This window comes from Chanodichthys erythropterus, chromosome 10 (assembly GCF_024489055.1).
Source record: "Chanodichthys erythropterus isolate Z2021 chromosome 10, ASM2448905v1, whole genome shotgun sequence".
Lineage (NCBI taxonomy): Eukaryota > Metazoa > Chordata > Actinopteri > Cypriniformes > Xenocyprididae > Chanodichthys > Chanodichthys erythropterus.
The window spans coordinates 23110001-23134223 of NC_090230.1; the positions used below are offsets into that span (position 1 = coordinate 23110001).

At 37.7% G+C, this 24223-nt stretch overlaps 3 protein-coding genes across 7 annotated transcripts in view; 2 read left to right on the forward strand and 1 right to left on the reverse strand.

Moving 5' to 3' along the window:
* Positions 1 to 2215, forward strand: part of LOC137027957 (uncharacterized) — a 19838-nt gene extending 17623 nt beyond the window's left edge. For all 3 annotated transcript variants that reach the window (XM_067396595.1, XM_067396593.1, XM_067396596.1), the window contains one exon: positions 1 to 2215. This exon is cut by the window's left edge and continues 525 nt beyond it. The gene's annotated coding sequence lies outside the window, so the exon portion shown is untranslated.
* Positions 1 to 20291, forward strand: part of LOC137027956 (junctional adhesion molecule C-like) — a 20730-nt gene extending 439 nt beyond the window's left edge. The window contains exons 1-5 of one of the 3 annotated variants that reach the window (XM_067396590.1): positions 4306 to 4466; positions 5178 to 5507; positions 6612 to 6944; positions 7124 to 7239; positions 20163 to 20291. In XM_067396590.1, coding sequence (XP_067252691.1) covers positions 4415 to 4466; positions 5178 to 5507; positions 6612 to 6944; positions 7124 to 7239; positions 20163 to 20246 — 915 coding nt within the window. In that variant the 5' untranslated portion in view covers positions 4306 to 4414 and the 3' untranslated portion in view covers positions 20247 to 20291. Of the gene's footprint in view, positions 1 to 4305; positions 4467 to 5177; positions 5508 to 6611; positions 6945 to 7123; positions 7240 to 12017; positions 12279 to 20162 lie in introns of those variants that run through there. The other 2 variants (XM_067396592.1, XM_067396591.1) reach the window with 2 other exon arrangements.
* LOC137028193 (CD48 antigen-like) lies at positions 20264 to 23196 on the reverse strand (the record flags this gene model as incomplete). Its single annotated transcript, XM_067396964.1, has 4 exons — positions 23143 to 23196; positions 22858 to 22963; positions 21964 to 22281; positions 20264 to 20643 (listed from the first exon to the last, which is right to left on the reverse strand). Coding segments are annotated over exons 1-4 (858 nt in total), but the record flags the coding sequence as incomplete, so codon positions are not given.
* Positions 23197 to 24223: the final 1027 nt, after the last annotated feature.

The following is a 24223-nucleotide window of genomic DNA, read 5'->3' on the forward strand; positions in this document are numbered from 1 at the left end:
AAACTAACTACCTATTTCTACATTCATAAGTTAATTTATAATATTATAGCAGATGTTTCACCTGCAATTAAAACACATGATTTATTATCACATATTATCAAACAAACATATTCAACAACATATTTAACAAATCCAAAAAACATATAACAGGCTGTGAGTGCAATTCAGTTCACTCAATTCATGTGTAAAATTGAAAACAATTGACTGAACATCTGGGGGCTATTCCAGAAAGCAAGGTTAACGTACAATCAAAGTCTTGGCTGATTAACCTAAACCTTGCTAACTCGAGGTATGCTGGTTCCAAAAACACATTCGGGAGTAATTTAGTCAACAGAGTAGCTATGTTCCCGGTTAACACAAGACATTCTCAACTGAGTGAAGAATCAATGATTCACCATGGAAACAGCTAAGAAAAGGCATGCAATTCTACTTTTTCCTTTTTCTGCTCCGGTGGTTATGTTCAGATAACAAGTTGCTATGTCTACTTACATAACCTGAAGTTACCCCCTTTTTTGGAACCAAAAGTTGAGGTTATCTGCTTGCTTAATCTTAAATATACCCAAGTATGTCACATAACCTGATTTCTGGAATAGGCTACAACCCCAGAATATTGATGAAAATGAACCTGAAATAAAAATAACCTTTATCAATGAAGATTAGGCTACTCTTGTACAAGTGTAAACTCAGCAACAAGTGTGCAGCTCCACTCATTATAGTGATTGTAGGGGTTTCCTAACAAGATTATGGGGGGAAAAAGAAGGGAAAAATTAGCTCAATGTGTTAAACCATTCTAGCAACATGTTAAATCATACTAGCAACATGTGAAACAATGCTAGCAATGTGCTAGTGATGTGTCAAATCATGCTACCAATATCCTAATCATGTTAGCAACATGTTAATAATTTTTAGCAACATGTTAAACTGTTAGCAACATGCTAATCATGCTATCAACATACTAGCAATGTGTTAAATCATGCAAGCAACATTTCACTCATGTTAACAACATGCAAGCATCTGCTAAATCATGCTAGTTACATGTTGTATCTTATTAGAAGTGAGCTAGATCATGTTAGCATCATTTAAAATCATGTTAGCAACATCCCTGCAAACAAGTCTGCACTGGCCCTTTACGGGCCCACTTAGTGCTGCCAGCGCTGGGCCTGTGAGAATTTGCTCATTGGTAAAACGCTGGCCTGAGAGCTGTCGCTCCATTGACAGTCTACACAACTACCACTTTCAAGGTCCAGAATGGTTGGAAAACCATGTGACTTTTATTTGCACTGCACACCAACGCACAAGAGCACCATGGTACTTCAATTTAGTGATTTTTTAAAAGCCTAACAACAAATTTACAAACTTCTTAGTCAGACCTTATCTATATTCGGAGACTCGCTCACTGATCTATATTTATATTCATGTGAACTATTATGACATCATCTAGTGACATTTAGTGACCAGTTTTAGCTGCTTCCCATACTGTTATAACCAGCAGCAACCTCCCCCAGTTTCTCTTGAAGCCAATAAGGAAGTGACTTAAACTGCAATTCATCGGCTGGCCGCTAGGGACAGGCTCCAAAAGAGCGCAGAATCTCATTAAGCCTCATGTTAAAATGCCCAACTTTACAGCAGAAAGAAACATGTTTGCAGCCTGGATAAAATTGTGGAAGATCAACAGAACACACGTTGTTGGATCATCTTGACATTGGCTAAAAGTTTTTTTTCGTAAGATTTACAATGACAATGGCTGGAGAATATGTCTCTCAAGACATCACAAACTCAGACAGCACTGCTTGGATATTATAACTGAAACTGCTGCACTATTTTGAACAAATTATACTTTGGACGCAGGCTCATTTGTTTGTGAGAGTCCAATGTTCGTATACAGTTTTATAACATAAACAGTGCTCATGTTGCAAAATTTCTTGAAGAACGATGATGGAGAGCAGATCATTCAGAAGAAATGTGATGCAAGCAATGGATAATATATCAATATTTCATAAATGTAATGCTTTTTTGGACAAAAAGTGCTGTTTGTTTTTTAATGGATGCTCATGGACATTTTACCCAAGTACGACAAAGGTATGAAGTGACAGTGTAATGTCCATTAATGCATCATGTATAGATCATTATGTTTGTATGACCCATTAAAATGTACAATAGTCTATAGCCCATTTCAATTCAGACCTAAATATTATTACTATTACTCCACTAGGTCTAAAATATATTGTTCGCTGCAAACATGATGATCTTAAATGTATTAATTATTAATTTATAATTAATAAATGTGTAAAGTTGCATAAAATGGAAATACTCAATAAAGTAGGCCAACTACGTTACCTCAGATGGATGAATGGTTGAATTCCACAACTAAATAAAACATCTATAAGACATACAACATTTACTGTAGGAGCCATACAATTTACTGGTGACCTAATTAAAAAATAAATAAATAAATAAATAAAAATAAAATTCTATTGCGCTTCTGATTTGGCAGAGAAATTCGCCGATTTTGGGTGCGTAAGATGTGAAGGATTTTATGGTCCAGTTAGTATTTTCACCCCATAATGGCGGCCGCGCAACCGGAACACCACCTAGTGGCTGTTAGTACCAAAAAGTATCAAAGTGTCCTCTTGGGTTCAAAGCTCTTTGACACAGGTCTGAGGTCAGCTTTGCTGTTCGAGTTAACATGTAGGCTACTAAACATTGAGTGGAGTTTGCACCGCAGCGCCCCCACACCTTGATGCTCATGACAAGAATAGCACGTGAAGTTATCTTTATTTAAGTGAATTAGGTTTAAATCGCTGTCATGCATGAATGAATTATATGTTTTTGCAATTTTACACATAATAATCCACGATGCTCACATTTCTCAAAACTGAAATTGCACGTCAAAATAACACATTGTCAATATTTCTTATATTGATATAAGTGATTACTCGGATTCAAACCTACCTATATTGTAGTTATAGAACATATTCACAGGCAGATTTGCTTTATGTATTTCCCCGGCATCGAAATCAGGCACATATAAATGTCAGGAAACACGATTCCTGGCTACATGTATATATCCATGGATTAGGTTTATTTGACAAGTTGTAAGAAACACTTTCGAGCCCAACCTTTAGTGTAATCGTTTGTTTTACTCAAGTTTTCGCAGTTTCCCCTATTAAATCCAGTCATGCAGCAGGTTCTTTTGCCACTGAGTCCAGCTGAGGGAGCGCGCCGTGTTGGTTCCGGCGGGAAAGTGACGCCAATGCATACCCTCTGACGCGCTTGAGCTACTGACAAAATATATTTGGAACTTTCGCTTTTATGTTTCTGATTATTAACATTTATGTTAAACGTTTATGGCTTATGATTTATCAGTTTCACTTTTGATTTCCTATATTTATGTACTAATACTTTATAGATTAATTCTTATCATATTTTCAAGTATTTACTTGTTATTGTACCCTTATGGTTATTTTTATTTTATATTTAAGAGTATGCTTGCTATGTTCAATTGTTCTTCAAGTGTTCCAGTGTGACAGCTCATGCTGACACGTTTGTGGTTAGGTATTGCACGCCTGCCAAGTACTGCAGAAGTGGTGTTTTTCAGAATTATTGCTCATTTGAATCTGATCAAAATATGTCTGCTGACATTTGCAAAATTCCCTATAGGGGATAAAACAACTATTTTTGACACTGGACCAGTAGATGACGTAATGGGTGAAATTAACCTTTTCTTTTAGAACAAAACAACAATTTGAGTGGGATGTAAATTTCACTATATGCTCATGGTATAAAGCTGACCAAGTCATTGATAATTCAGCTTTTTCCCTCCTTTGCTCTCCTTGGCTTCTACTTCTTCTCTCTTATCTGCAAATGTCTTAATTATTGCTCTTTTTGATCTTCATCTATTAGATACAATACTCTAAATTTTATTATTAACCATTTTACCTTTTGGTTTTATTAAATATTTTCATAATCGATTAAAGTTTGCGTGTGAGGCTAAATTTAATTGTAATGAATAAATAATTTTTCATCAACTTTATCATCTGCCTGGATCTAATTTTCCCAAGTTTCTGCATCAGTTTCCAAGGAATTTTGGAATGTTAGAATGTTGCAGACCATTTTCTTTTGCAAGAAGTTAAATTACGCGTAGTAAATAATTATGTGTGGCTTAAACAAAAGCCCTCTCTCTTCTGGCATTCCTCAGCGCCCCCACTGCTCTCCTTCATAGCCTGTCCAGACTGGTGCGAGAACTTGTCTGCATTACCGTGTAGCTACTTTGGAATCATACCTTCCCGAGGGAGGCTCCCAGATTATTGCTTACCTTTACTTTTCACTGCAAGAACTGTGTCGCATTTTTAAGCAGAAGAAAAGAACGCTTATATGAATCTGCGTTTATCTTCTGTGGGGCATCGTGGTGAAAATGAAGCTTCACTTTCATTGGCTTGCATGGATCTTGTTTTTGCTCGACAACGGTAATGACTTTTTTACAGTCTCGCTTCTGAACACGAATAGTAGGAGTAGTGTTGATGGTTAAAGTACCACAGTGCCTACCACAGACTTGGGTAAAGTTGGTTTTATATTCGCACATTCGGACATCCGTATTCAATAGTCTTGTTAATCACACTACATTGGACATTCAGTGGACATTCACAAGTAAATATGCCATTAAAACAATACTTGCCTATTTTGATCGACTGTGAAAAATGTTGTAAGTTGACAATCGTTGGTTGTCAATTTCATGTCGCTGCTTAAAATTTGCAAACATTAATTTATTGCACATTTATTGGAAAGTCGGAATTTATCAGAAGTCCGAATGTGCGAATATAAAACCAACTTTACCGAAGTGACTAACCGTTGGTATGTTTTACCTCAGTGCATAAACTGATCAGATATACCCTAAATACGTGGAAGATTCTAACAGTATGTGAATGTGAATAAGTATGTGAGTATGTAAGTATGTGAATGTGAGTAAGTGAATGTGCAAATGTACGTATAGGAAAAGTAGTTAAAATATCAAATATGTGTTGTTGTATACAATCCTACATGATGCTTGTCTGATGAGTGAATGTGTAGCCTATTTCTTTCATGAATGCATGTTTTTCTACTCAACATCATGCTATATGGAAAAACATTTCCACATCTATGTTGTAGCCTATATTTGGCTTTGATTTGTTTTTCTTCAGGTGTGATTGGTGTTGATTCAGTGGGAGTGTCTGTGAATGAGGGAGATTCAGTCACTCTGAACACTGGTGTTCAGACAAACCAACAAGAAGAGATTAAATGGTATTTCAACAGCACTCGCATCGCTCAGATCAGTGGAGATCTCAGTTATATCTGTACAGATGTTCAGTGTAATGAGGGTACTGAGAGATTCAGAGACAGACTGAAGCTGGATCATCAGACTGGATCTCTGAGCATCATGAACATCTCAAACACAGACTCTGGAGATTATGAACTGAAGATCATCTTCAGCAGCAGCAGCAGTGACAAGGCCTTCAATGTTACTGTCATTGGTGAGTTATTAATAAATGTTTACAATGCTTTTCAATATTTTGGATGCTGCAGAGTCAGACCCCCAAATATGATCATCCTTATGAGGGACCCCATCCTAACTTAAGAGCTACCTGTGTTTTACATCATAAACACCTCATTTATGCTCTGAAAAATTAATATAATAAACCTTAAATTAGTTTCTATTAGGTTATATTATATAGGCTATTTTCTTTACTTATTAATGCACTGTTAAATGTATTTATTTAAATATGTTTTATATTAATCATTCATTTAATAGATGAATAACTTTTTTAATCACATTGTTATTAAATTATCTTAATGTATGATTTTTTTTTTTTCCGTTTGCTTCGAATCAGTGGTTCAGAGCCCCAAAGTCAATTGAATTTGAAATTGCCCATCACTAGATATTGTGGAATAAAGTCGTTATTTTGTTTTTTGGAGCACAAAAAGTACTCTTGTCGCTTTAAGGTTGAACCACTATAGTAACATGAGCTGTTTTAAATACATCTTTAGTATCTTTCTGGGCATTGAAAGTGTTAATTATCTTGCTGGCAATGAAGGCCTCACTGAGCCATCGGATTTTATGAAAAATATCTTCATTTGTGTTCTGAAGATGAAAGAAGGTCTTACGGGTGTGGAACAACATGAGGGTGAGTAATTAATGACAGTGGAATGAAAAGTGAAAGTTTTAAATTCTGAGTCACATTTTTAGAATGCCCTTATATGTACAAGAAGCGAGACACGAGTGCAATAGTTAAGGATATCCCATCTAGCAGTGAATAACAATGGAAAGGAAGTGAAGTGGAATTAAAAAGATATTCTGTGAGAGCAGCCTCTTTCTGTGTAAGTGCAGTTTGTAGAATTATCTCAGTTTACATTATTAAAGAGTTTAAAACTAAAAGATGTTCATCTGTTAGTTTTAACATTTAAAAAAAAAAAATAGGAAGCTGCAGTTGAGCTCAAGATGGATCCTTGTGTTTATAAACACAATCCTTTGATCGTTTTTAGATAGAAAGACAAGAAAGAGCTTGTCTCGTTCATCTTCAGTTTTTGTTCATCTTCATGTTGTGTGTAGTTTCAGCAGCTGTTGGTTTGTGTTTCAGGTGTTTCTGCTGCTGAACGAGAAGAAGTAAATAAAAATCAGGGAGAAGATGTCATTTTAGATGCTGGTGAAATAAGAAAACCAAATGATTCAGTGATGTGGTATTTTAATGAGATTCTCATCGCTGAAATCACTGGAGATCAGAGTAAGATCTGCACAGATGATCAGTGTGATGAGAGATTCAGAGACAGACTGAAGCTGGATCATCTGACTGGATCTCTGACCAACACGAACACCAGAAACACAGACTCTGGAGAATATAAACTACTGATCAACAGCAAAAGCAGCAGCTTCAGCATCAGCAGAGTGAAGAGATTCAATGTTTCTTTCACTGGTGAGTAGAGAGTCAGCCATTTAATGCACTTCCTCTCTTTGATATCAGTTTTCCTGTGAACCTTGTTTCCAGCTGATCCCACTGATGCTTGCTAAAAACAACAGATGGCACCACTAGAAAGCTGTAAAAATATAAATACTGTGTGGATTACCATCCGTTGTTTCACTTTTCTGTTTCAGGTTCAGGCCTGTCTTCAGGTGCTGTAGCAGGAATAGTTGTGGTTCTGCTTTTGGCTGCAGTTGTAACTGCTGGTGTGATTTACCATCGCCGCAGGAGATATGATTCAGTACAAAGTGTAAGTATTACATACAGCATACAGCTGATTTAGCAAGATACATTAGATTCAATGTGCAAAATTCCTTTAAATGAATAATGGTATTAATACTTAGTAGGGGTTGAAGCACAGCGTTTGTATTGTAAATGTTAAAATTTCCAAGGATCAGCATATTCAGTGATCGGGCAGACCAAACCATAAGTCGTAAAGACTTGAAACTTTGAAGGTTGGTAGTACCAAAGTCCCTTTAAGACAAGTCATTTCACTCGGCAGCCATCTTTGAAATGACTCTCGGGCATGCAAGTGGGCTATGGGCCCTAGTATACTGTCAATTGTGAACAGCTCTCTATCTAATGGTTCTGTCCCATCTTGTCTTAAACACGCAGTGGTTTCTCCTGTACTTAAAAAACCAAGCTTAGCAGCTACAGAGTTGACTAACTTCCGTCCCATTTCTAAACTACCGTTCCTATCTAAAATTATAGAAAAGGTTGTTTTTTCACAAAATGCTCCTTTTTTATCTATGAATGCTCTTTTTGATGAATTTCAATCTGGTTTCAGAGCTGGTCACAGTACAGAGACTGCTCTGGTTAAAGTTTTGAATGATTTGTTTTTAGCATCTGACTCTGGGAAGGCTGTGGTTTTAATCATGTTAGATCTCAGTGCCGCATTTGACACTGTCGATCATTCAATTCTTTTAAAAAGGTTGGAGTGCGAGGTTGGGTTTAGGGGTACTGCTCTGAAATGGTTCCATTCATACCTTAAGGATAGAACATTCTCTGTCAATTTTGCAAATGTTTCCTCTTCTGTGGTTCCTTTAAAATACGGTCTCCCTCAGGGCTCTATTTTAAGTCCTATATTGTTTTCTTTGTATATGCGCCCCTTGGGATCCATCTGCCGTCGTTATGACATCTCGTACCATATGTACGCAGATGACACACAGATTTATTTTCCCCTTAAAGTTGGAGATGAACAGTCCTTGCAATCTTTGTTACTCTGCCTGAATGAAATTAAAACTTGGCTTTCTAATAATTTTCTTCAGCTTAATGAAAGAAAATCTGAAATCATTATATTTGGGCCATCAAATTTTAAAGAGCGCGTAGTCAGTATTCTTGCTCCTTTGGAGATGACTGTGAAGGACAATGTGAGAAATCTTGGGGTCATTATCGATTCATCGCTTAGCTTTGATAAACAGATTAACTCAGTTGTAAGAAGTAGTTTTTATCATCTTAAAATTATCGCTAAGCTTAAACCTTTTCTTAGTTTTAATGATTTGGAGACTGTTGTTCATGCTTTTATTTCTTCGCGACTGGATTACTGTAATTCCCTCTATGTAGGGATCAGTCACCGAAAACTGTCACGTCTGCAGCTTGTACAGAATGCTGCAGCTAGACTTTTGACGGGCACCAAAAAAAGAGAGCACATCACTCCGGTGCTGCGTTCTCTTCATTGGCTACCAGTCAAGTTTAGGATTGAGTTTAAGATTTTACTGGTTGTTTTTAAAGCTCTACATAATTCATCTCCAAATTATATTTCTAATCTTATAGAGCCCTATACTTCAGCAAGGTCTTTAAGATCGTCAAATCAACTGTTGTTAGTTACTCCTCAGTCCAAAAAGAAGTCAAAAGGTGATCGTGCTTTCTCAGTAGCAGGCCCAAAACTGTGGAACAATCTCCCTCTTTATATTCGACAAGCTCCATCAGTGGAGGTCTTTAGGTCCCAGCTGAAGACTTATCTGTTTAGTTTGGCTTTTTAAGTAGTTCTTGTTTAATTTCTGTACCTGTAAATTCGTATGTCTACTGTGTTTATTTTACACTGTGAAGCACTTTGGGCAACAAAGTTGTGTATAAATGTGCTATATAAATAAAGTGAAGTTGAAGTTGAAGTTGAAGTGCAACTCCTATCTCTTTGAATTGGGAAACATCAAATTCTCCAAAGCTGTTTGCCAAGCTTTCGATTAAATTTCGTATTTGTAATCACCAATGAAATCTGACAACAACTTGCTCATAAATGTCTTTTCCAAATGCTCGAATCATGACAAAAAACCTGTATTTTTTCAGGCTGGATCAAGCTAATGCACATGCACAGACTTAAATGCGCATCTCTTGTGCCTCATTTCGGAGGCGCGCGTCTGACTGTTTCTATAGAAACCGGTGCTTCTAACAGCCACTGCAGTTACGCAAAGACTTTACCAGTCGGCGATTGGAACTTATTCCGCCATATTGCGCGTTCCACTTTCTCCCATTCAAAACAACCGAGGCTCACCCCGATTGGCATGACGGGGGCGCTACAGCTGTGAAAAGTATGGAATCGATCATAACTCCTAAACCGTTAGGCGTAGCCTCAAATATCTTATATTTCTAAAATCCTTCAAGATGGACAAAATCCAAATCCAAACCTATAAGAACTAAACCAATGCATTGAGATTCTCTGGAGTCTGAAATGGCTATAACCGTGAATGGAATGAAAGATTTTCACCATTCTGTGGTTACATGAAAAAGAATGTAGCAACTGGCCACTTGGTGGCGCTATAATATGGAAAAAAAACACTTAAAACACTTACAAATGGCTATTACTAATTAACCCGAAGTCTGATTGACTTGAAACTTGGCATGCATTGTCTTTGTCCAAGGTAGCAAGACTGCCTTTGAGGACGTGTGTGTAACTTGAAAAATGCGACCAATGAAGCCGCTGTCAATTGAATCTTTTGTCAAAGATTGGAGATTATTTCATAAACCAACTTTAGCGAACTAGTCCTAGGTTTTTAGCCCAACCTTGATAGCTGTTACAATGCATTAAAGGGGTGGTTCAATGCGATTTCACTTTTTTAACTTTAGTTAGTGTGTAATGTTGCTGCTTGAGCATAAACAGTATCTGCAAAGTTACAGCGCTGAAAGTTCAATGCAAATGGAGATATTGTCTTTTAAAGTTATGTCATGCCTACATTTACGACCTGTTTGGACTACAATGAGCTTCTTTCCGGGTTGGTGACATCATAAACCCTGCAAAACACGCCCGGGAACACGCAACAAAGTGGGCGAGGCCATGTGGAGCAGCATAGAAGAGTTGTGTACACCGGACGCGACGTGTCAAAAGATAAGATAACCCATTATAATCTGTGATATTTTCTACACTGGATGCGGCGCTGAAGAAGCTTCCTGAATCTACACGAGTTCAATACTGGATTTGCTCAAAGGCTTTTACTGAAAGAAGCAGTTCCCACTTTAAAAGCTGAATCTGCTGTTTATTGGCTTCAAACTGTAAGTACGTTTTATATATTGTACATGTCTTTTAAACGTAATGTTATAGTTCTGTTGCTATTTTTTGGTTGCATCAAGGACATACACAAAGACAACTAATTTTTGCTTCGCTAGCCAGTTAGCTAAATTCTAGTGCATACTTCAACAAACTTCTATGTTCATACACAAACAGTTGTTCATGCTATAAATTAAACGCTACCTTTACAAAAATGCGACTACTCAGTCATGTATTCGGCTACAGTAAAGCTTTAATCAGGATAAAACTGTATATTGAAAGCTATCAAACAGCAGTGACAGCATATCTAAACACTTTGACAAATACAAAATGAAATGCCATTCATAAACGGCCTTTAAAAGCCGTGATTGCAGAGGTTCTGCTTGACCCTCTTCATCTGGGTCTGATTCGGGCTCAATTTGATACAGCAATACAGACGCTATTATTTACATTTCCACTGAAGCAACGAATGGTAAGGGGCGTGGCGTTTCTGGACGCTTCAGCGAATCACAATACACTGGGCCAGCTAACCAATCTGAACCCATTGCGTATTTTGGAGGGAGCTGCTTCATAGAAGCAGGAAGTCAAACGAGCCGTTCATATGACAGTGGAAACAGAGGTGTAGAATAAAGGTAAAATATATGAAAAATACAGCTTTTATTAAGACACCCCAAAAACACAATCAAGCCTAGAAAAAAAAACACTGAACCACCCCTTTAAATATATATTTCCTTTGTAAACAGTCTGTATTGGCTGTTTACAATCTGTGATGTAATGGCTCATTTCCTCCGAGCGGTACGATTCAGTTCAGTACAGTACGATTCGGGACGGTAAACCCTGATCCTGCTTGGGTTGAAAAGGTATCGTGTTGTCATTCCTCTTGTAGCACACGCAAGTGAAAATTCTCTGTCAACCAATCAGTGTTCTGCACTGAGTGTAGCTCCACCCTTTTAAAAATGTGGTATGATACCTTTCACAACTTCTGACAATGGAAACGGCAAAAATTGCATACTGAACTGTACCGCATGGTGGAAATGAGCCATATGTGTTTACAGTCTTGCTAAAGAAACGAGGCACTTGCTTTGCTTTAAAGGCCATAAAGCACTTGATAATCCCAATAATTATTACTTGGAACTTATTACTGTTACATAATTATAATTCTTTTTTAACATGCATAAATGTAAACTGTGAATAGTCATCTTTTTTGTACTTTTATTTTTAACTAAGCAGATATTCACTGGTGAACCATTGTCAAAACAATCAAAAACACAAACAACTTCCAAATAAGATAAAAATAAAGTGTAACCTTTTTTCAGACATCAAGCATCTTATTGGAACATGGCAATACAACAATTCAAGCATTTTAGATGTGATATTGAAATCACAGTACTTAAATTTTGTAAGAATTGTGTTATGTAGGAAATGAACATTTCTGTACAAACAGAAACAAACAAATTTCCAAGTCTATAGTATTTTTGTGTTTGTGTAACTGAAACATCAGCTCTTCTCATTACTTTTACCTTTCGTGAATCTGTATTTTCTTACAGGAGAATAATTCTGATCCAAAAGATACGGGACGGGACGAGACTTGGCCTGAGGCTGTCAATAAAATGTTGTAACATCAGGCTTTCTTTGAATTGATGGAAATGATTCAAATGGATGAAGAGAAGTAGATCTCTCTTCAGAGTAATTGTGCCACGATTGCAAGATTAAAATTAAAATTTATTTAAATTTATTGCAAGATTTAAATTTTAGATTTAAATGTCACTTTAAAAACTGATTTGTTAGAATTTGCTTCTAATGGATTACTGTCACGATCACCTGTGAGAGTGCCCTTCAGCCTCTAGAGGGCACTCCTTCCCGGACTCTCTGTTTCACCCATTTCATGAACTACTTTTCCCATACATACTCCTCGGACTAATCACTATTCGTCATTGCACTCAGCTGTTTGTTATTTTGTCATTATTGTCTGTGTATTAAATCTGTACTGTTTAAACTGTGGCTCTAGAGCCCGTTCTGGCCAGTGAGTCCACTCCAGAGCCCGCTCCGGCCAGTGAGTCCGCTCCGGCCAGTGAGTCCGCTCCAGCCAGTGAGTCCACTCCAGCCAGTAAGTCCGCTCCAGCCAGTGAGTCCACTCCAGCCAGTAAGTCCGCTCCAGCCAGTGAGTCCGCTCCAGCCAGTGAGTCCACTCCAGAGCCCGCTCCAGCCAGTGAGTCCACTCCAGAGCCCGCTCCAGCCAGTGAGTCCACTCCAGCCAGTAAGTCCGCTCCGGCCAGTGAGTCCGCTCCAGCCAGTAAGTCCGCTCCAGCCAGTGAGTCCGCTCCAGCCAGTGAGTCCACTCCAGAGCCCGCTCCAGCCAGTGAGTCCACTCCAGAGCCCGCTCCAGCCAGTGAGTCCACTCCAGAGCCCGTTCCGGCCAGTGAGTCCACTCCAGAGCCCGCTCCGGCCAGTGAGTCCGCTCCGGCCAGTGAGTCCGCTCCAGCCAGTAAGTCCGCTCCAGCCAGTGAGTCCGCTCCAGCCAGTGAGTCCACTCCAGAGCCCGCTCCAGCCAGTGAGTCCACTCCAGCCAGTAAGTCCGCTCCAGAGCCCGCTCCAGCCAGTAAGTCCGCTCCAGCCAGTGAGTCCGCTCCAGCCAGTGAGTCCACTCCAGAGCCCGCTCCAGCCAGTGAGTCCACTCCAGAGCCCGCTCCAGCCAGTGAGTCCACTCCAGCCAGTAAGTCCGCTCCGGCCAGTGAGTCCGCTCCAGCCAGTAAGTCCGCTCCAGCCAGTGAGTCCGCTCCAGCCAGTGAGTCCACTCCAGAGCCCGCTCCAGCCAGTGAGTCCACTCCAGAGCCCGCTCCAGCCAGTGAGTCCACTCCAGTCAGTGAGTCCGCTCCAGCCAGTGAGTCCGCTTCAGCCAGTGAGTCCACTCCAGAGCCCGCTCCAGCCAGTGAGTCCACTCCAGTCAGTGAGTCCACTCCAGAGTCTGATCCAGTCAGTGAGTCCACTCCAGTCAGTGAGTCCACTCCAGAGTCTGATCCAGTCAGTGAGTCCACTCCAGAGCTCGCTCCAGTCAGTGAGTCCACTCCAGAGTCTGATCCAGTCAGTGAGTCCACCCCAGAGCCTGCTCCAGCCAGTGAGTCCGCTCCAGCCAGTGAGTCCGCTCCAGAGCCCGTTCCAGCTAGTGAGTCCATTTTGGGTGAGCCACCGCCTCACTCTCATAGGTGGAGGAGAAGGAGGAAGAGGGCTTCCTCTGTCCTACAAGGCCTGGAGACCACTCTAGGGGTCGTTCGTGGGTTCTCCAAGCACCTCGCCCTGCCGGCGCCAACTAAGCGCCTCGCCCTGCCGGCGCCAACTAAGCGCCTCGCCCTGCCGCCGCCGCCGCCCAGACCCTCAGCCCTGCTGCCGTCATCCAAGCCTTCTGTCTTGCCGCCACTGCCCGGGCCGTCCGAGCCGCTGGAACCAGCCTGGTCGGTTCCTCCAGCGCCGCCCTGGAAATCAGTCAGGACTCCAGTCCTGCCAGTATCCGCCTGGTCAGTTCCTCCGGCACCACCCTGGCAATCAGCCAGGACTTCAGACCCACTGGAACCAGCCTGGTCAGTTCCTCCAGCACCACCCTGGCAATCAGCCAGGACTCCAAGCCTGCCAGCGCCCGCCTGGTCAGTTCCTCCAGCACCGCCCTGGTGTTCAGTGAGGTACCCGGGATCTGGCCCACCATCCCTCCCCCTGATCCTCCTCCGGTCCACCTCCCTCCTGAGTTTTTTGTGTTTTTGTTTGTTGTCTGGTGGAGCGTCTGGTAGCCGCTCCTTTGAGGGGGGGGGGGGGGGGGTAATGTCACGATCACCTGTGAGAGTGCCCTTCATCCTCTAGAGGGCACTCCTTCCCGGACTCTCTGTTTCACCCATTTCATGAACTACATTTCCCATACATACTCCTCGGACTAATCACTATTCGTCATTGCACTCAGCTGTTTGTTATTTTGTCATTAGTGTTTGTGTATTTAATCTGAGTTGTTTCTGTCTGTTCTTGTGGTTCATTGTTTGATGTCATCCTTGGTCTGTTCCCTGTTTTTTTCCTTGTTCTCCCGTTTTGGTTGGTAGTTTTCTCGTTTCTTGTTTTATTTTTGGACTGTTGTTTGGATGCTGACCCCTGCCTGTACTCTGGATTACGCCTTTTGGAATTGCCCTTAATAAAACCCCTTTGCTGCACTTGGATCTTCCTTTTGCCTTTCTGTTCCGTGACAATTACAGCATCTCATAATCTAATAACTGCACAATGTAAAAACTGCACATAATGTAATAAGTATTACATTATTATTGTAATAAAGTGTTAATTTTCTCAAAACATCATAAAATCTTGAGCTCATAATGTAATAACAATTTTTGTGTTTTTTATTACATTATATTACATTATAAACTCACCAAAAACATGTCATATTTTCATAATTGTAATAGCTTTTAAAACATAAAAACAGTATTCCCTTACAGTACATTTTTACAAATCTAATTCCAGTCTTAAACTACCAGCGTAATGCAACACACACACACACACACACACACACACACACACACACACACACACAGTGTTTGTATTTAACACTGTCATTTAACAGTATGTATACCATATGTATACAAGATGTAGAAGTAAAAGTAGTAGTAGTTATAATAATAATAATAGTAGTAGTAGTAGTAGGAATCTGGTGTATTTTGTAGTCCGGTTAAGACTGGATTTAGTTTTTTGACATTTACTGTAACGGAATACGAGTGCTTTATGTTAATTAAAAATATGAGAATAATAATAATTGCATGAATATTTAAATGTTGAATATCGCAGGTAGTTTAAGATTTGTAAAAATGTACTGTAAAGGAATACTAATTTTTTTTTATGTTTTAAAAGATATTACAATTATGAAAAATTACATATTTTGGTGAGTTCATAATGTAATAAATTTCTTATAATGTAAAAATTATTACATTTTGAGCTCAAGATTTTATTACGTTTTGAGAAAATGATTACATTATGAACACTGTATTACAATAATAATGTAATACTTATTACATTTAGCCTTAAACAGTACATGAGCAAGAAACAAAGCAATAGATCAGTGAATATTTGATATTTTTCAGTATATAGAGGTTTATAGAGAGCTGTTATAGTGATCCAGACATCATCTCTGTTTCTTTGCATTTGCACTTTAAGACATAATAATGCTAATCTATTTTCACATATCAGTTATTGTGTTCTGCTTGTTCATATCTTCTTATAACTGATAGGTACTAAGACCAAAATTTTGCTTTAACGCACACGGTCTCATACTGGAGGCCACAAGTGCTCTTCGCAGTCTGCACTGCTGATGCTGTAGCTGTTTTTACTGTCATTACTGTCATTATATCTCTAATGTGTATGGATTAGAAAACACAGGCACCAAACCCAGCCTTAATAAGTTTGCAAATGTGTTGTTTTTAAATTTGAACGTTGGTGAAACACTGCGCTGAGAGTATTTATTCTGTTTAGTGCCTGCAGGATGAATAAATTATACAGGCTGTGTTAAATGATACATTGGTATGATGTATGGAAGCTTGTTATAAAGTCGTAATTGCAAGACAAACTCATAATTGCCAGTTATAAACTCATAATTCCGAGTAATGAGGTCAGAATTGTGAGACAAACTCACAATTTCATGATATAATTTTCGAATTTCGTGATAAAGTTGCAATAGCGAGAAAAAAAAAGTCAGATTTTTGAGATAATGTCACAATTACCTTTGTTTCTTTTTTATTCTGTGCATTGCAGAAACCAGCTAGTGATGTGATGTTTGTCAGGAGGAACAATGTGTAGAAAAACAAATGCATTTAATAAAATAAAATAAAATCTTCATACATTTTTTAGATGCATCTTTATCTCCATTGTTGAAATGTGCAAAAAATGACATGCAATGAAATTGGAAAATAGTCTTATACCTGAAGTTTTCATCTGCTGCTTTTTATGAGCTGCTTAGTTTCTCACTGCCAAGTTCTCTCATGTGTTTGTCCTGTAGATTATCACTGTTTGACGATTGCCTATTTTTAAAGGGAAAGTACACCCAAAAATGAAAATGTTATCATCATGTACTCACCCTCAAGTTGTTCCAAACCTGTGTGAGTTTCTTTCTTCTGTTGAACAGAAGATACTTTGAAGAATGTTGGTAACCAGACAGTTGACGATCGGTAGCTATTGATTGCCATAGTATTTTTTTTTTAGTATTTTTTTTTTTTTTTCATACTATGGAAGTCAGTGGCCTTTCTTTTGGCAGCACTCTTGTTTTCTTGTTTTTGTTTTTGGATTTGTCTTTCATCTGGTGCTCATTATGCAGAGCTGTATCATGATTTTTATTATTTATTTATTATTATTATTATTTTTTTATAAAGTCATTTGAGTGTCAAAGTATATATTAAGCTCACTAAAGACTTTTTCCTCTGAGAATTGCGGGATATAAACTCAAAATTGCATGTTACAAAGTTAAAATTGCATGATATAAACTGGCAGTTGTGAGGAAAAATGTCTGAATCATGAGTTTGTCTCGCAATTCTGGCGGCATTTTCTCGCAATTGTGAATTTTTCTGACTTTTTTTCCAGAATTGTGAGATATAAACTTTTGTGAGTTATAGTAACAAATTATGAGGGGAAAAAAAAGACTTGTTTATATCTTTCAATTCTTACCTTATAACACTCAATGGTACATTTATACCACACAATTCTGAATTTATAATTCACAATTGCAAGTTTAAATCTCTCAATTCTGAGAAAAATATCAGAATTGTGAGATGATAATCTCAATTACCTTTTTATTTGTTTGTTTTTTTATTTTTATTTTTTGTGTGTGTGTGGCGGAAATAAGCTTCCATACTAAAGCCTGTACTGATTTTTTTTTTTTTTTTTTTTTTTAACCATAAATATATAAGAACTAGACACAAATGTATTCGCTTTCCTAACACTAAAGAATTTTAGTAAGTTTACTAACTCTTCCATCCTGATAGTTTTTGTTTTTACTGTTATTTCTATTTCTTATGCATTCCATTTTTTTTTTTTTTTTTTTTTTTTTACCATGTATTTGGTTCTTCTTCATGAAAAGCACTTTGAATTACCATTGTGTATGAAATGTGCTATACAAATAAAATTGCCTTGCCTAAGTATGACAAATATAGTGTTCCTTGCACTCTGGAAAAAGTATTTTTAGACATTTTCTTTTTTGTTTTCCTTAACCATCATCCAAGAGAAAAAGTGCCTTGAGCTAAAACCCACAATTATTGTTTTCTTTTCTGAAACAATGAAAGGAACTGGAAAGAACTTTGTATGTTTGTTATTTATATATTAAAAACACATGATTCATACATGGAATGTTTGGAAACTGTGTCTCTAAAATATTTTGTGGGTGTTATGTAGTGTGAAATTATTGTGGACTTGGTACTTTAAATCATTGAGTTATGATTTTAACACTGGTGCCTCAACCTTCATCAACAGTTACTGTTACTGTAATTATAGTTACTATATTAAAACTGATGTGGTAGACACACACACACACACACACACACACACACACACACACACACAAATGCACTCTTTAAAGAAGATCCCATATTAAAGCATGTTTTTTATAGGAACAATAATTGCAGTAGCTATTTTGGGAAAGTATGAATATGTTGTGGTTTAGCAATGCATAATTCTTCAAACATCAAGGATAATTGAAAAGTAAAAAATTTGGTTTGGCAGTATGGTTAGATTCTGGGCAAGAACTCCACACCCATCCATGCAGCTTAGCAAGGAAAAGAGCAGAGAATGCATAATACCATCTTAGGGAAAACACAACAGGACCAACATAAATGTATGACAGATATCATTAATGTTCTTAATGAGGATCATTTAATGAATAACCTGAGCAATCACTCTTCTGCCGAAGCTCGACTTGTTATATGGCTGTTTGCCAGAAAACAGTTATTATAGTTTGTAATGTATATATATTTATAATATAAAATATGGATATTTTTCTTACAAAACCTCATCACTTAAGAACCCCCCTGGAGCTGTATGGATTACTTTTATGAAGGATGCACTTTTTTGGGCTTCAAAATCTAAATTTCTAATTGTGTTCATTTTGTCTGAAAGAAGATGGTCATGTACACCTAGGATGGCTTGAGGGTGAGTAATTCATGGGATAATTTTCAATTTGGGGTGAATCCCTTTAACAGGGTTGGACCTGAAAGGGTCATTTTGTAAAGTGAATGAAATAGTCGTGTCTTGTCTTTCCTTATGTTTGTTGTTGACCAAAGAAACACAAATGGATGGGACTATGCAACTTTATTTTCAAAGAAATGGACATTGTTTCTTGAACAGATAAATACAATGTAAATGCTTGAAAACCAAGACCTAAAAATAAGAAAAACGCACGGATAGGCGCTGTTTTTTGGGAGCATTTTCAAGCAGAACCTCTGTATTTGATTTCTGAAAGGAAACACAAACTCAATCAGGAACCTGCTGATGCGATAGAGAAAACACAATAGAGTTTTGCTTTGAATTCACTCAGAATAGAAATGCAAAACGATTCAAATTTTTCTTCTTTTATAATTTCATTGAATATTTCTAGTTGTTTATCAACTGAAAACACGTCACAATGTAACTACACAACTCAACAATCCAGCAGTCAAAATGATGATACACTGCAAACATCACAAAAAAGCATGATTAAATCACGATTAAAAACTTTAGTTTAAACCTGCGATGGACGAAGTGATGCAAGACCATAGCATATGACCAAAGAAATAATAAGGAAAGAAAATTCTTACACAAACACAAAATCTGTTGGGTTTTTAGAGACACTGAGTCTCTAAAAGTGATTGTTGCAAATCCATTTGTCCATCAGATGCAGATATGTGAAGTATGTCAAAATTGGACAAAGGATTGAGAAAAGAAAAATGCAAAACTTTAATGTGCTAATAAATTTCAGTTGTGGCTCATTAACTTCTTTAGTTCTGCGTTGCGTTCTGAGGTGCAAACAGTACATAAACTTAAAGGGTTAGTTCACCCAGAAATTTAATTACTCACCGTCATGTTGTTCCACACCCGTAAGACCTTCGTTCATCTTCAGAACACAAATTAAAATATATTTGATGAAAGCTTTCAATGAAGATAGAAAGAGATCATTAAAGTAATCCAGTGGTTTAACTTCAGTTTTATAAAGCCAAGCAAGTGCTTTGATTGTACAAAAAAACAAAGAAAAAACCCACTGGAGTCACATGGATTACTTTAATGATGTATTTCCTCCCTCTCTGGGGTTTGAATGTAAGTTGTGTAGCTCCCAATAAAGGGACAGAAAGCTCATCAAAAATATCTTATGGGTTTGGAACTACATGAGGCTGAGTAATTAATGACAGAATTTTCAATTTGGGATTGAAAACATGCTTAAAACTGTTTTGTTCCTAACTGAAGGTAATAATAATGACGGTTGGGCCGTTATTTACACTTGTAACAGTCATAATGATCTTACCTCTATTCGTGTTGTTGGTTTACACACTGCTGAATCAGTTTTGTCTGTCTCCTGGGTCTGAACTGCATTGACAATAGTCACATGATGAGTTAAAAACAACAATTGTATATAGAATTTTGTATGTGTGATTCAAATGCATTAATTGTATGACATTAAATTTAATTCCTGACCTTTTTCTCTGCATGTTCTGCAGATGCAGAAGATCCCAAAGACTACAGTTACAATCAACAGAGATCCAGCAGCAGCAGAGATCAACGCTATTGAAGCGACTGAATAGTGGAAAAAAGAGTGTGTGTCCGGCTCTGTAATGATAAATAAAGAAGCGAATGCATCAGTGTGATCTACAATTACATAAATAAATGGATATATCATCTCTGTTGTACCTGCACATGTGTGACAGAGGTGAGTGATGTCCAGATGTTGAGTCTGGTTGCTGATGGGATTGTTCAGCACACAGCTGTAGGTGTTTTTATCCTGATATTCCACCTCCAGAGGTAGAGAGAGACTGATGCTGAGATCAGACACACTGATGCTGGACAATAAACTGTTTCCTTTGTACCAGGAGAGAGTCACATGACCCACATTCACAGCTGAACACACCAATGAACAATTTGATGATGATGATGAAGAACATTGTGAAGAGTTTCTGCTGATGACAGGAACAGGCAGACGAGCTGGAAAACATGAAAAATGTGGGAAAATATAATCAGCAATCTTATTTTTGATTCAGTGTGCTGAGAGTTTAGTGTGTCAATGAGCAGTGATTGTGTCCGTCATCTCAGACATAATTTGGCATTTCAATATGTAAATAGCTAATAAAATAAACAGGACAAATTAACTTACTCACCATAGACAGAAACAATGAATCTTTTTTTCAGCCATCGCCAATGCATATAACTTCTTATCCATAGTTCATAAACTCCATCATGTTCAGTTCTGGTGTTTGTGATGGTCAGAGATCCAGTTTGATCGTCCGGCTTCAGTCTGTCTCTGAATCTCCCATCAGTAACGTCATCATATACAGTGCTTCTGTAAGCCTGTACAATGATTTTAGCTTCTAGATTGTCATTAGTTTCAAACCTCCACTGAATCAGATCAGCATCCATTATTTTAGTAAGATCAGTGTATAAAGTGACAGAATCTCCCTCCATCACTGACACTGAATCACCAAACACACCTGGAGAACAGACAGAGTTTACACTGATTAATCCTGTTATTAATTTAGAAAGCCTGAAATCAGTTTGCATCCTTTAATAGTAGCAGAAATGCAAAACAAACTGAAGAGTCACATATATGAACAGACAGATGAATCAATCAAGTATTAATAATTTTATCAGTAAAGCGTTTTAAAATTATTTGCTGTAGAGCAAAATGATTAATTACAGCTTGAAAGTGCAAGTGTAAATATATTTCCACATTTTTAGTTGTTTATTTTTAAAACATTGCTTATGAATGATTCTCAGTTTAAAATCATTGAAATTAAGATTTCTAAAACAAGACGGACTTCATCACAGTAGATGAAATCGCAGCAGGAGTTTACTGTTACTCTGAAATGTGAATAAATGGCACAAATGTGTTTATATCTTATCAGACTCCAGCAGCACAAACAGATCCAAACAAACACGTGAAACATTTTCAGCTGTTCAGAGAAACATCTAATCTAATTCTATCAGTAAAAGACTATCACAACTGATCTAAAGAAACAACAACTAATGTGAATCCTCCTGTGACAGAGTTTGACCCTCCTAATGGACATGCACATTATTTATAGGTAATATCAGAAGAATTATTGTTTGTATTAAATCATAAGCTTTGCAAATTTGACCTCATTGACAGGCGCCTTGCTGTAAACTTTTTTCTTTCAGAATTATTTTTGTGGTAATCAATATTATGCTATCAATTAAGTTTAACTTGTCTTGAATCCAAAATATTCATCAACAATTTCCTAATAACAAGAATATATAAAGGACAGAAGAAATTATGTCTCTGCTCACCATAGACAGAAACATTGAATGTTTTTTTCGTCTGTTTCACTCCAATTATCTCTAGTTGATAAACTCCAGCATGTTTAGTTGTGATGTTTGTGATGGTCAGAGATCCAGTTTGATCATCCAGCTTCAGTCTGTCTCTGAATCTCCCATCAATGCTATCATATGTGGAGAAGATGCCAGCCTCTCTATTCATTACAGCTATGAGAGAGTTTTCAGCTCCATATGTCCACAGTATGTTGTCTTTTTCATATATTTCAGTATCATCAGTGTATAAAGTGACAGAATCTCCCTCCATCACTGACACTGAATCACCAAACACACCTGGAGAACAAATAGATTTACACTGATTAAAGCTGTTATTAGTTTAAAAAAGCCTGAAATCAGTTTTTAAAAATCAATTTAAAACATTGCTTAGGAATTATTTGCTTCTGAAATCATTGAAATTAAGATTTCTAAAACAAGACGGGTGTCATCACAGTAGATGAAATAGCAGTAGGAGGTTTACTGTTACTCTGAAATGTGAATAAACGACACAAATGTGTTTATATCTTACCGATCAGACTCCAGCAGCAAAAACAGATCAAAACAAACACGTGAAACATTTTCAGCTGTTCAGAGAAACATCTAATCTAATACTATCAGTAAAAGACTATCACAACTGATCTAAAGAAACAACAACTAATGTGAATCCTCCTGTGACAGAGTTTGACCCTCCTAATGGACATGCACATTATTTATAGGTAATATCAGAACTATATGTCATGGTAAAATGGAGCCTAAATTTAGTGATTTTAAGATGGTTGTCTTTTCAGTTCTCAATTATAGCATATGGGGAAAGTACAAAGTTAAAACTGTGTCTGATCTCACAGTTCCAGTTTTACTGAGTCAGACTGAAACCTGCTGTGGTCAGAGATGTGGTTTGGTATGGACAATGTCTTGAGATGAGTCTATTCAGAGCAGTTGTGTTTAGCTGGAAGACGAAGAGTTTATTCCTGTCCTGATACTATAGGACCACAGGCACACAATGAGACCATTTGATACAGAGGAAGAAAAACATTGAGATAACTGGGAAAATGTGTCCCAATCAACCTGAATTCACCCTATATAGTGTTAAAAGCAGATTGGTCTCATATACAGTCAGACCATCAGCAGTATAATTCTGTCTGTTTTCTGTTATCTCACTGTGATGAAGCAGTTTGAGCTGCAGTTCTTCAAAAACACACCAGATGGAGCCATTTATCAGTTCAATCAATATCAAACAAAGTTATAAATATCAAATGATTCAACTTCTGACCTTTACTCAAGCCAACTAACTGTTCAACTCAGTCCTTAACTATATGAACCCAGTGTGTAATCAACTGTAAAAGCATTTTATTTAATATAGTCTACTTATATTAGATGGTGGTGCTGATTCCTGATGATAATCTAGTATGCATATGGCTTATAGGATGCATACTTTACTAGCATACTGTTATCATCTGTTTTGGTGATCTCATACAGCTTTGACTTGCTGGATGATAAACTAGTGAAAAAATCCCATCTACTTGCATTGAAGGACCAAGCCATATCTAGATTGGCACTTTTGGCCAATAAACAAGCATCAAATTACACTAGTGTTATTGTTCCAGACGTGAAGCCTTATTTTGAACACTAGATGGCGCTCTATGCAGTGTATAAGCACATTATGTGGGGAAAAGAAATAAGCTCAATGTGCTAAACCATTCTAGCATCATGTTAAATCATACTAGCAACATGTTAAACAATGCTAGCAATGTGTTAGTGATGTGTCAAATCATGCTAACAATATCCTAATCATGTTAGCAACATGTTAATCATTTCTAGCAACATGTTAATTTGTGTTAGCAACATGCTAATCATGCTATCAACATACTAGCAATGTGTTAAATCATGCTAGCAGCATCCTAATCATGCTAGCAACATTTAACAACATGCAAGTAATCTGTTAAATCATGCTAGTTACGTGTTAAGTCTTATTAGAAGTGTGTTAAATCATGTTAGCATCATTTTAAATCATGCTAGCAACATGTTAAATCATGTTAGCAACATCCCTGCAAACAAGCCTGCTCTTGTCCTTTACAGGTCCACTTAGGGCTGCCAGCGCAGGGCCTGTGAGAATTTGCTCATTGGCAAAACGCTGGTCTCTTAACACTGGCCCTGCACTGGCAGCCCTCACTTAGCCTCCAGGAAGCCTTAGTGCTGTTTTATTGAAAATAATAAAGTTTGAAGTCACCATTATATAGGT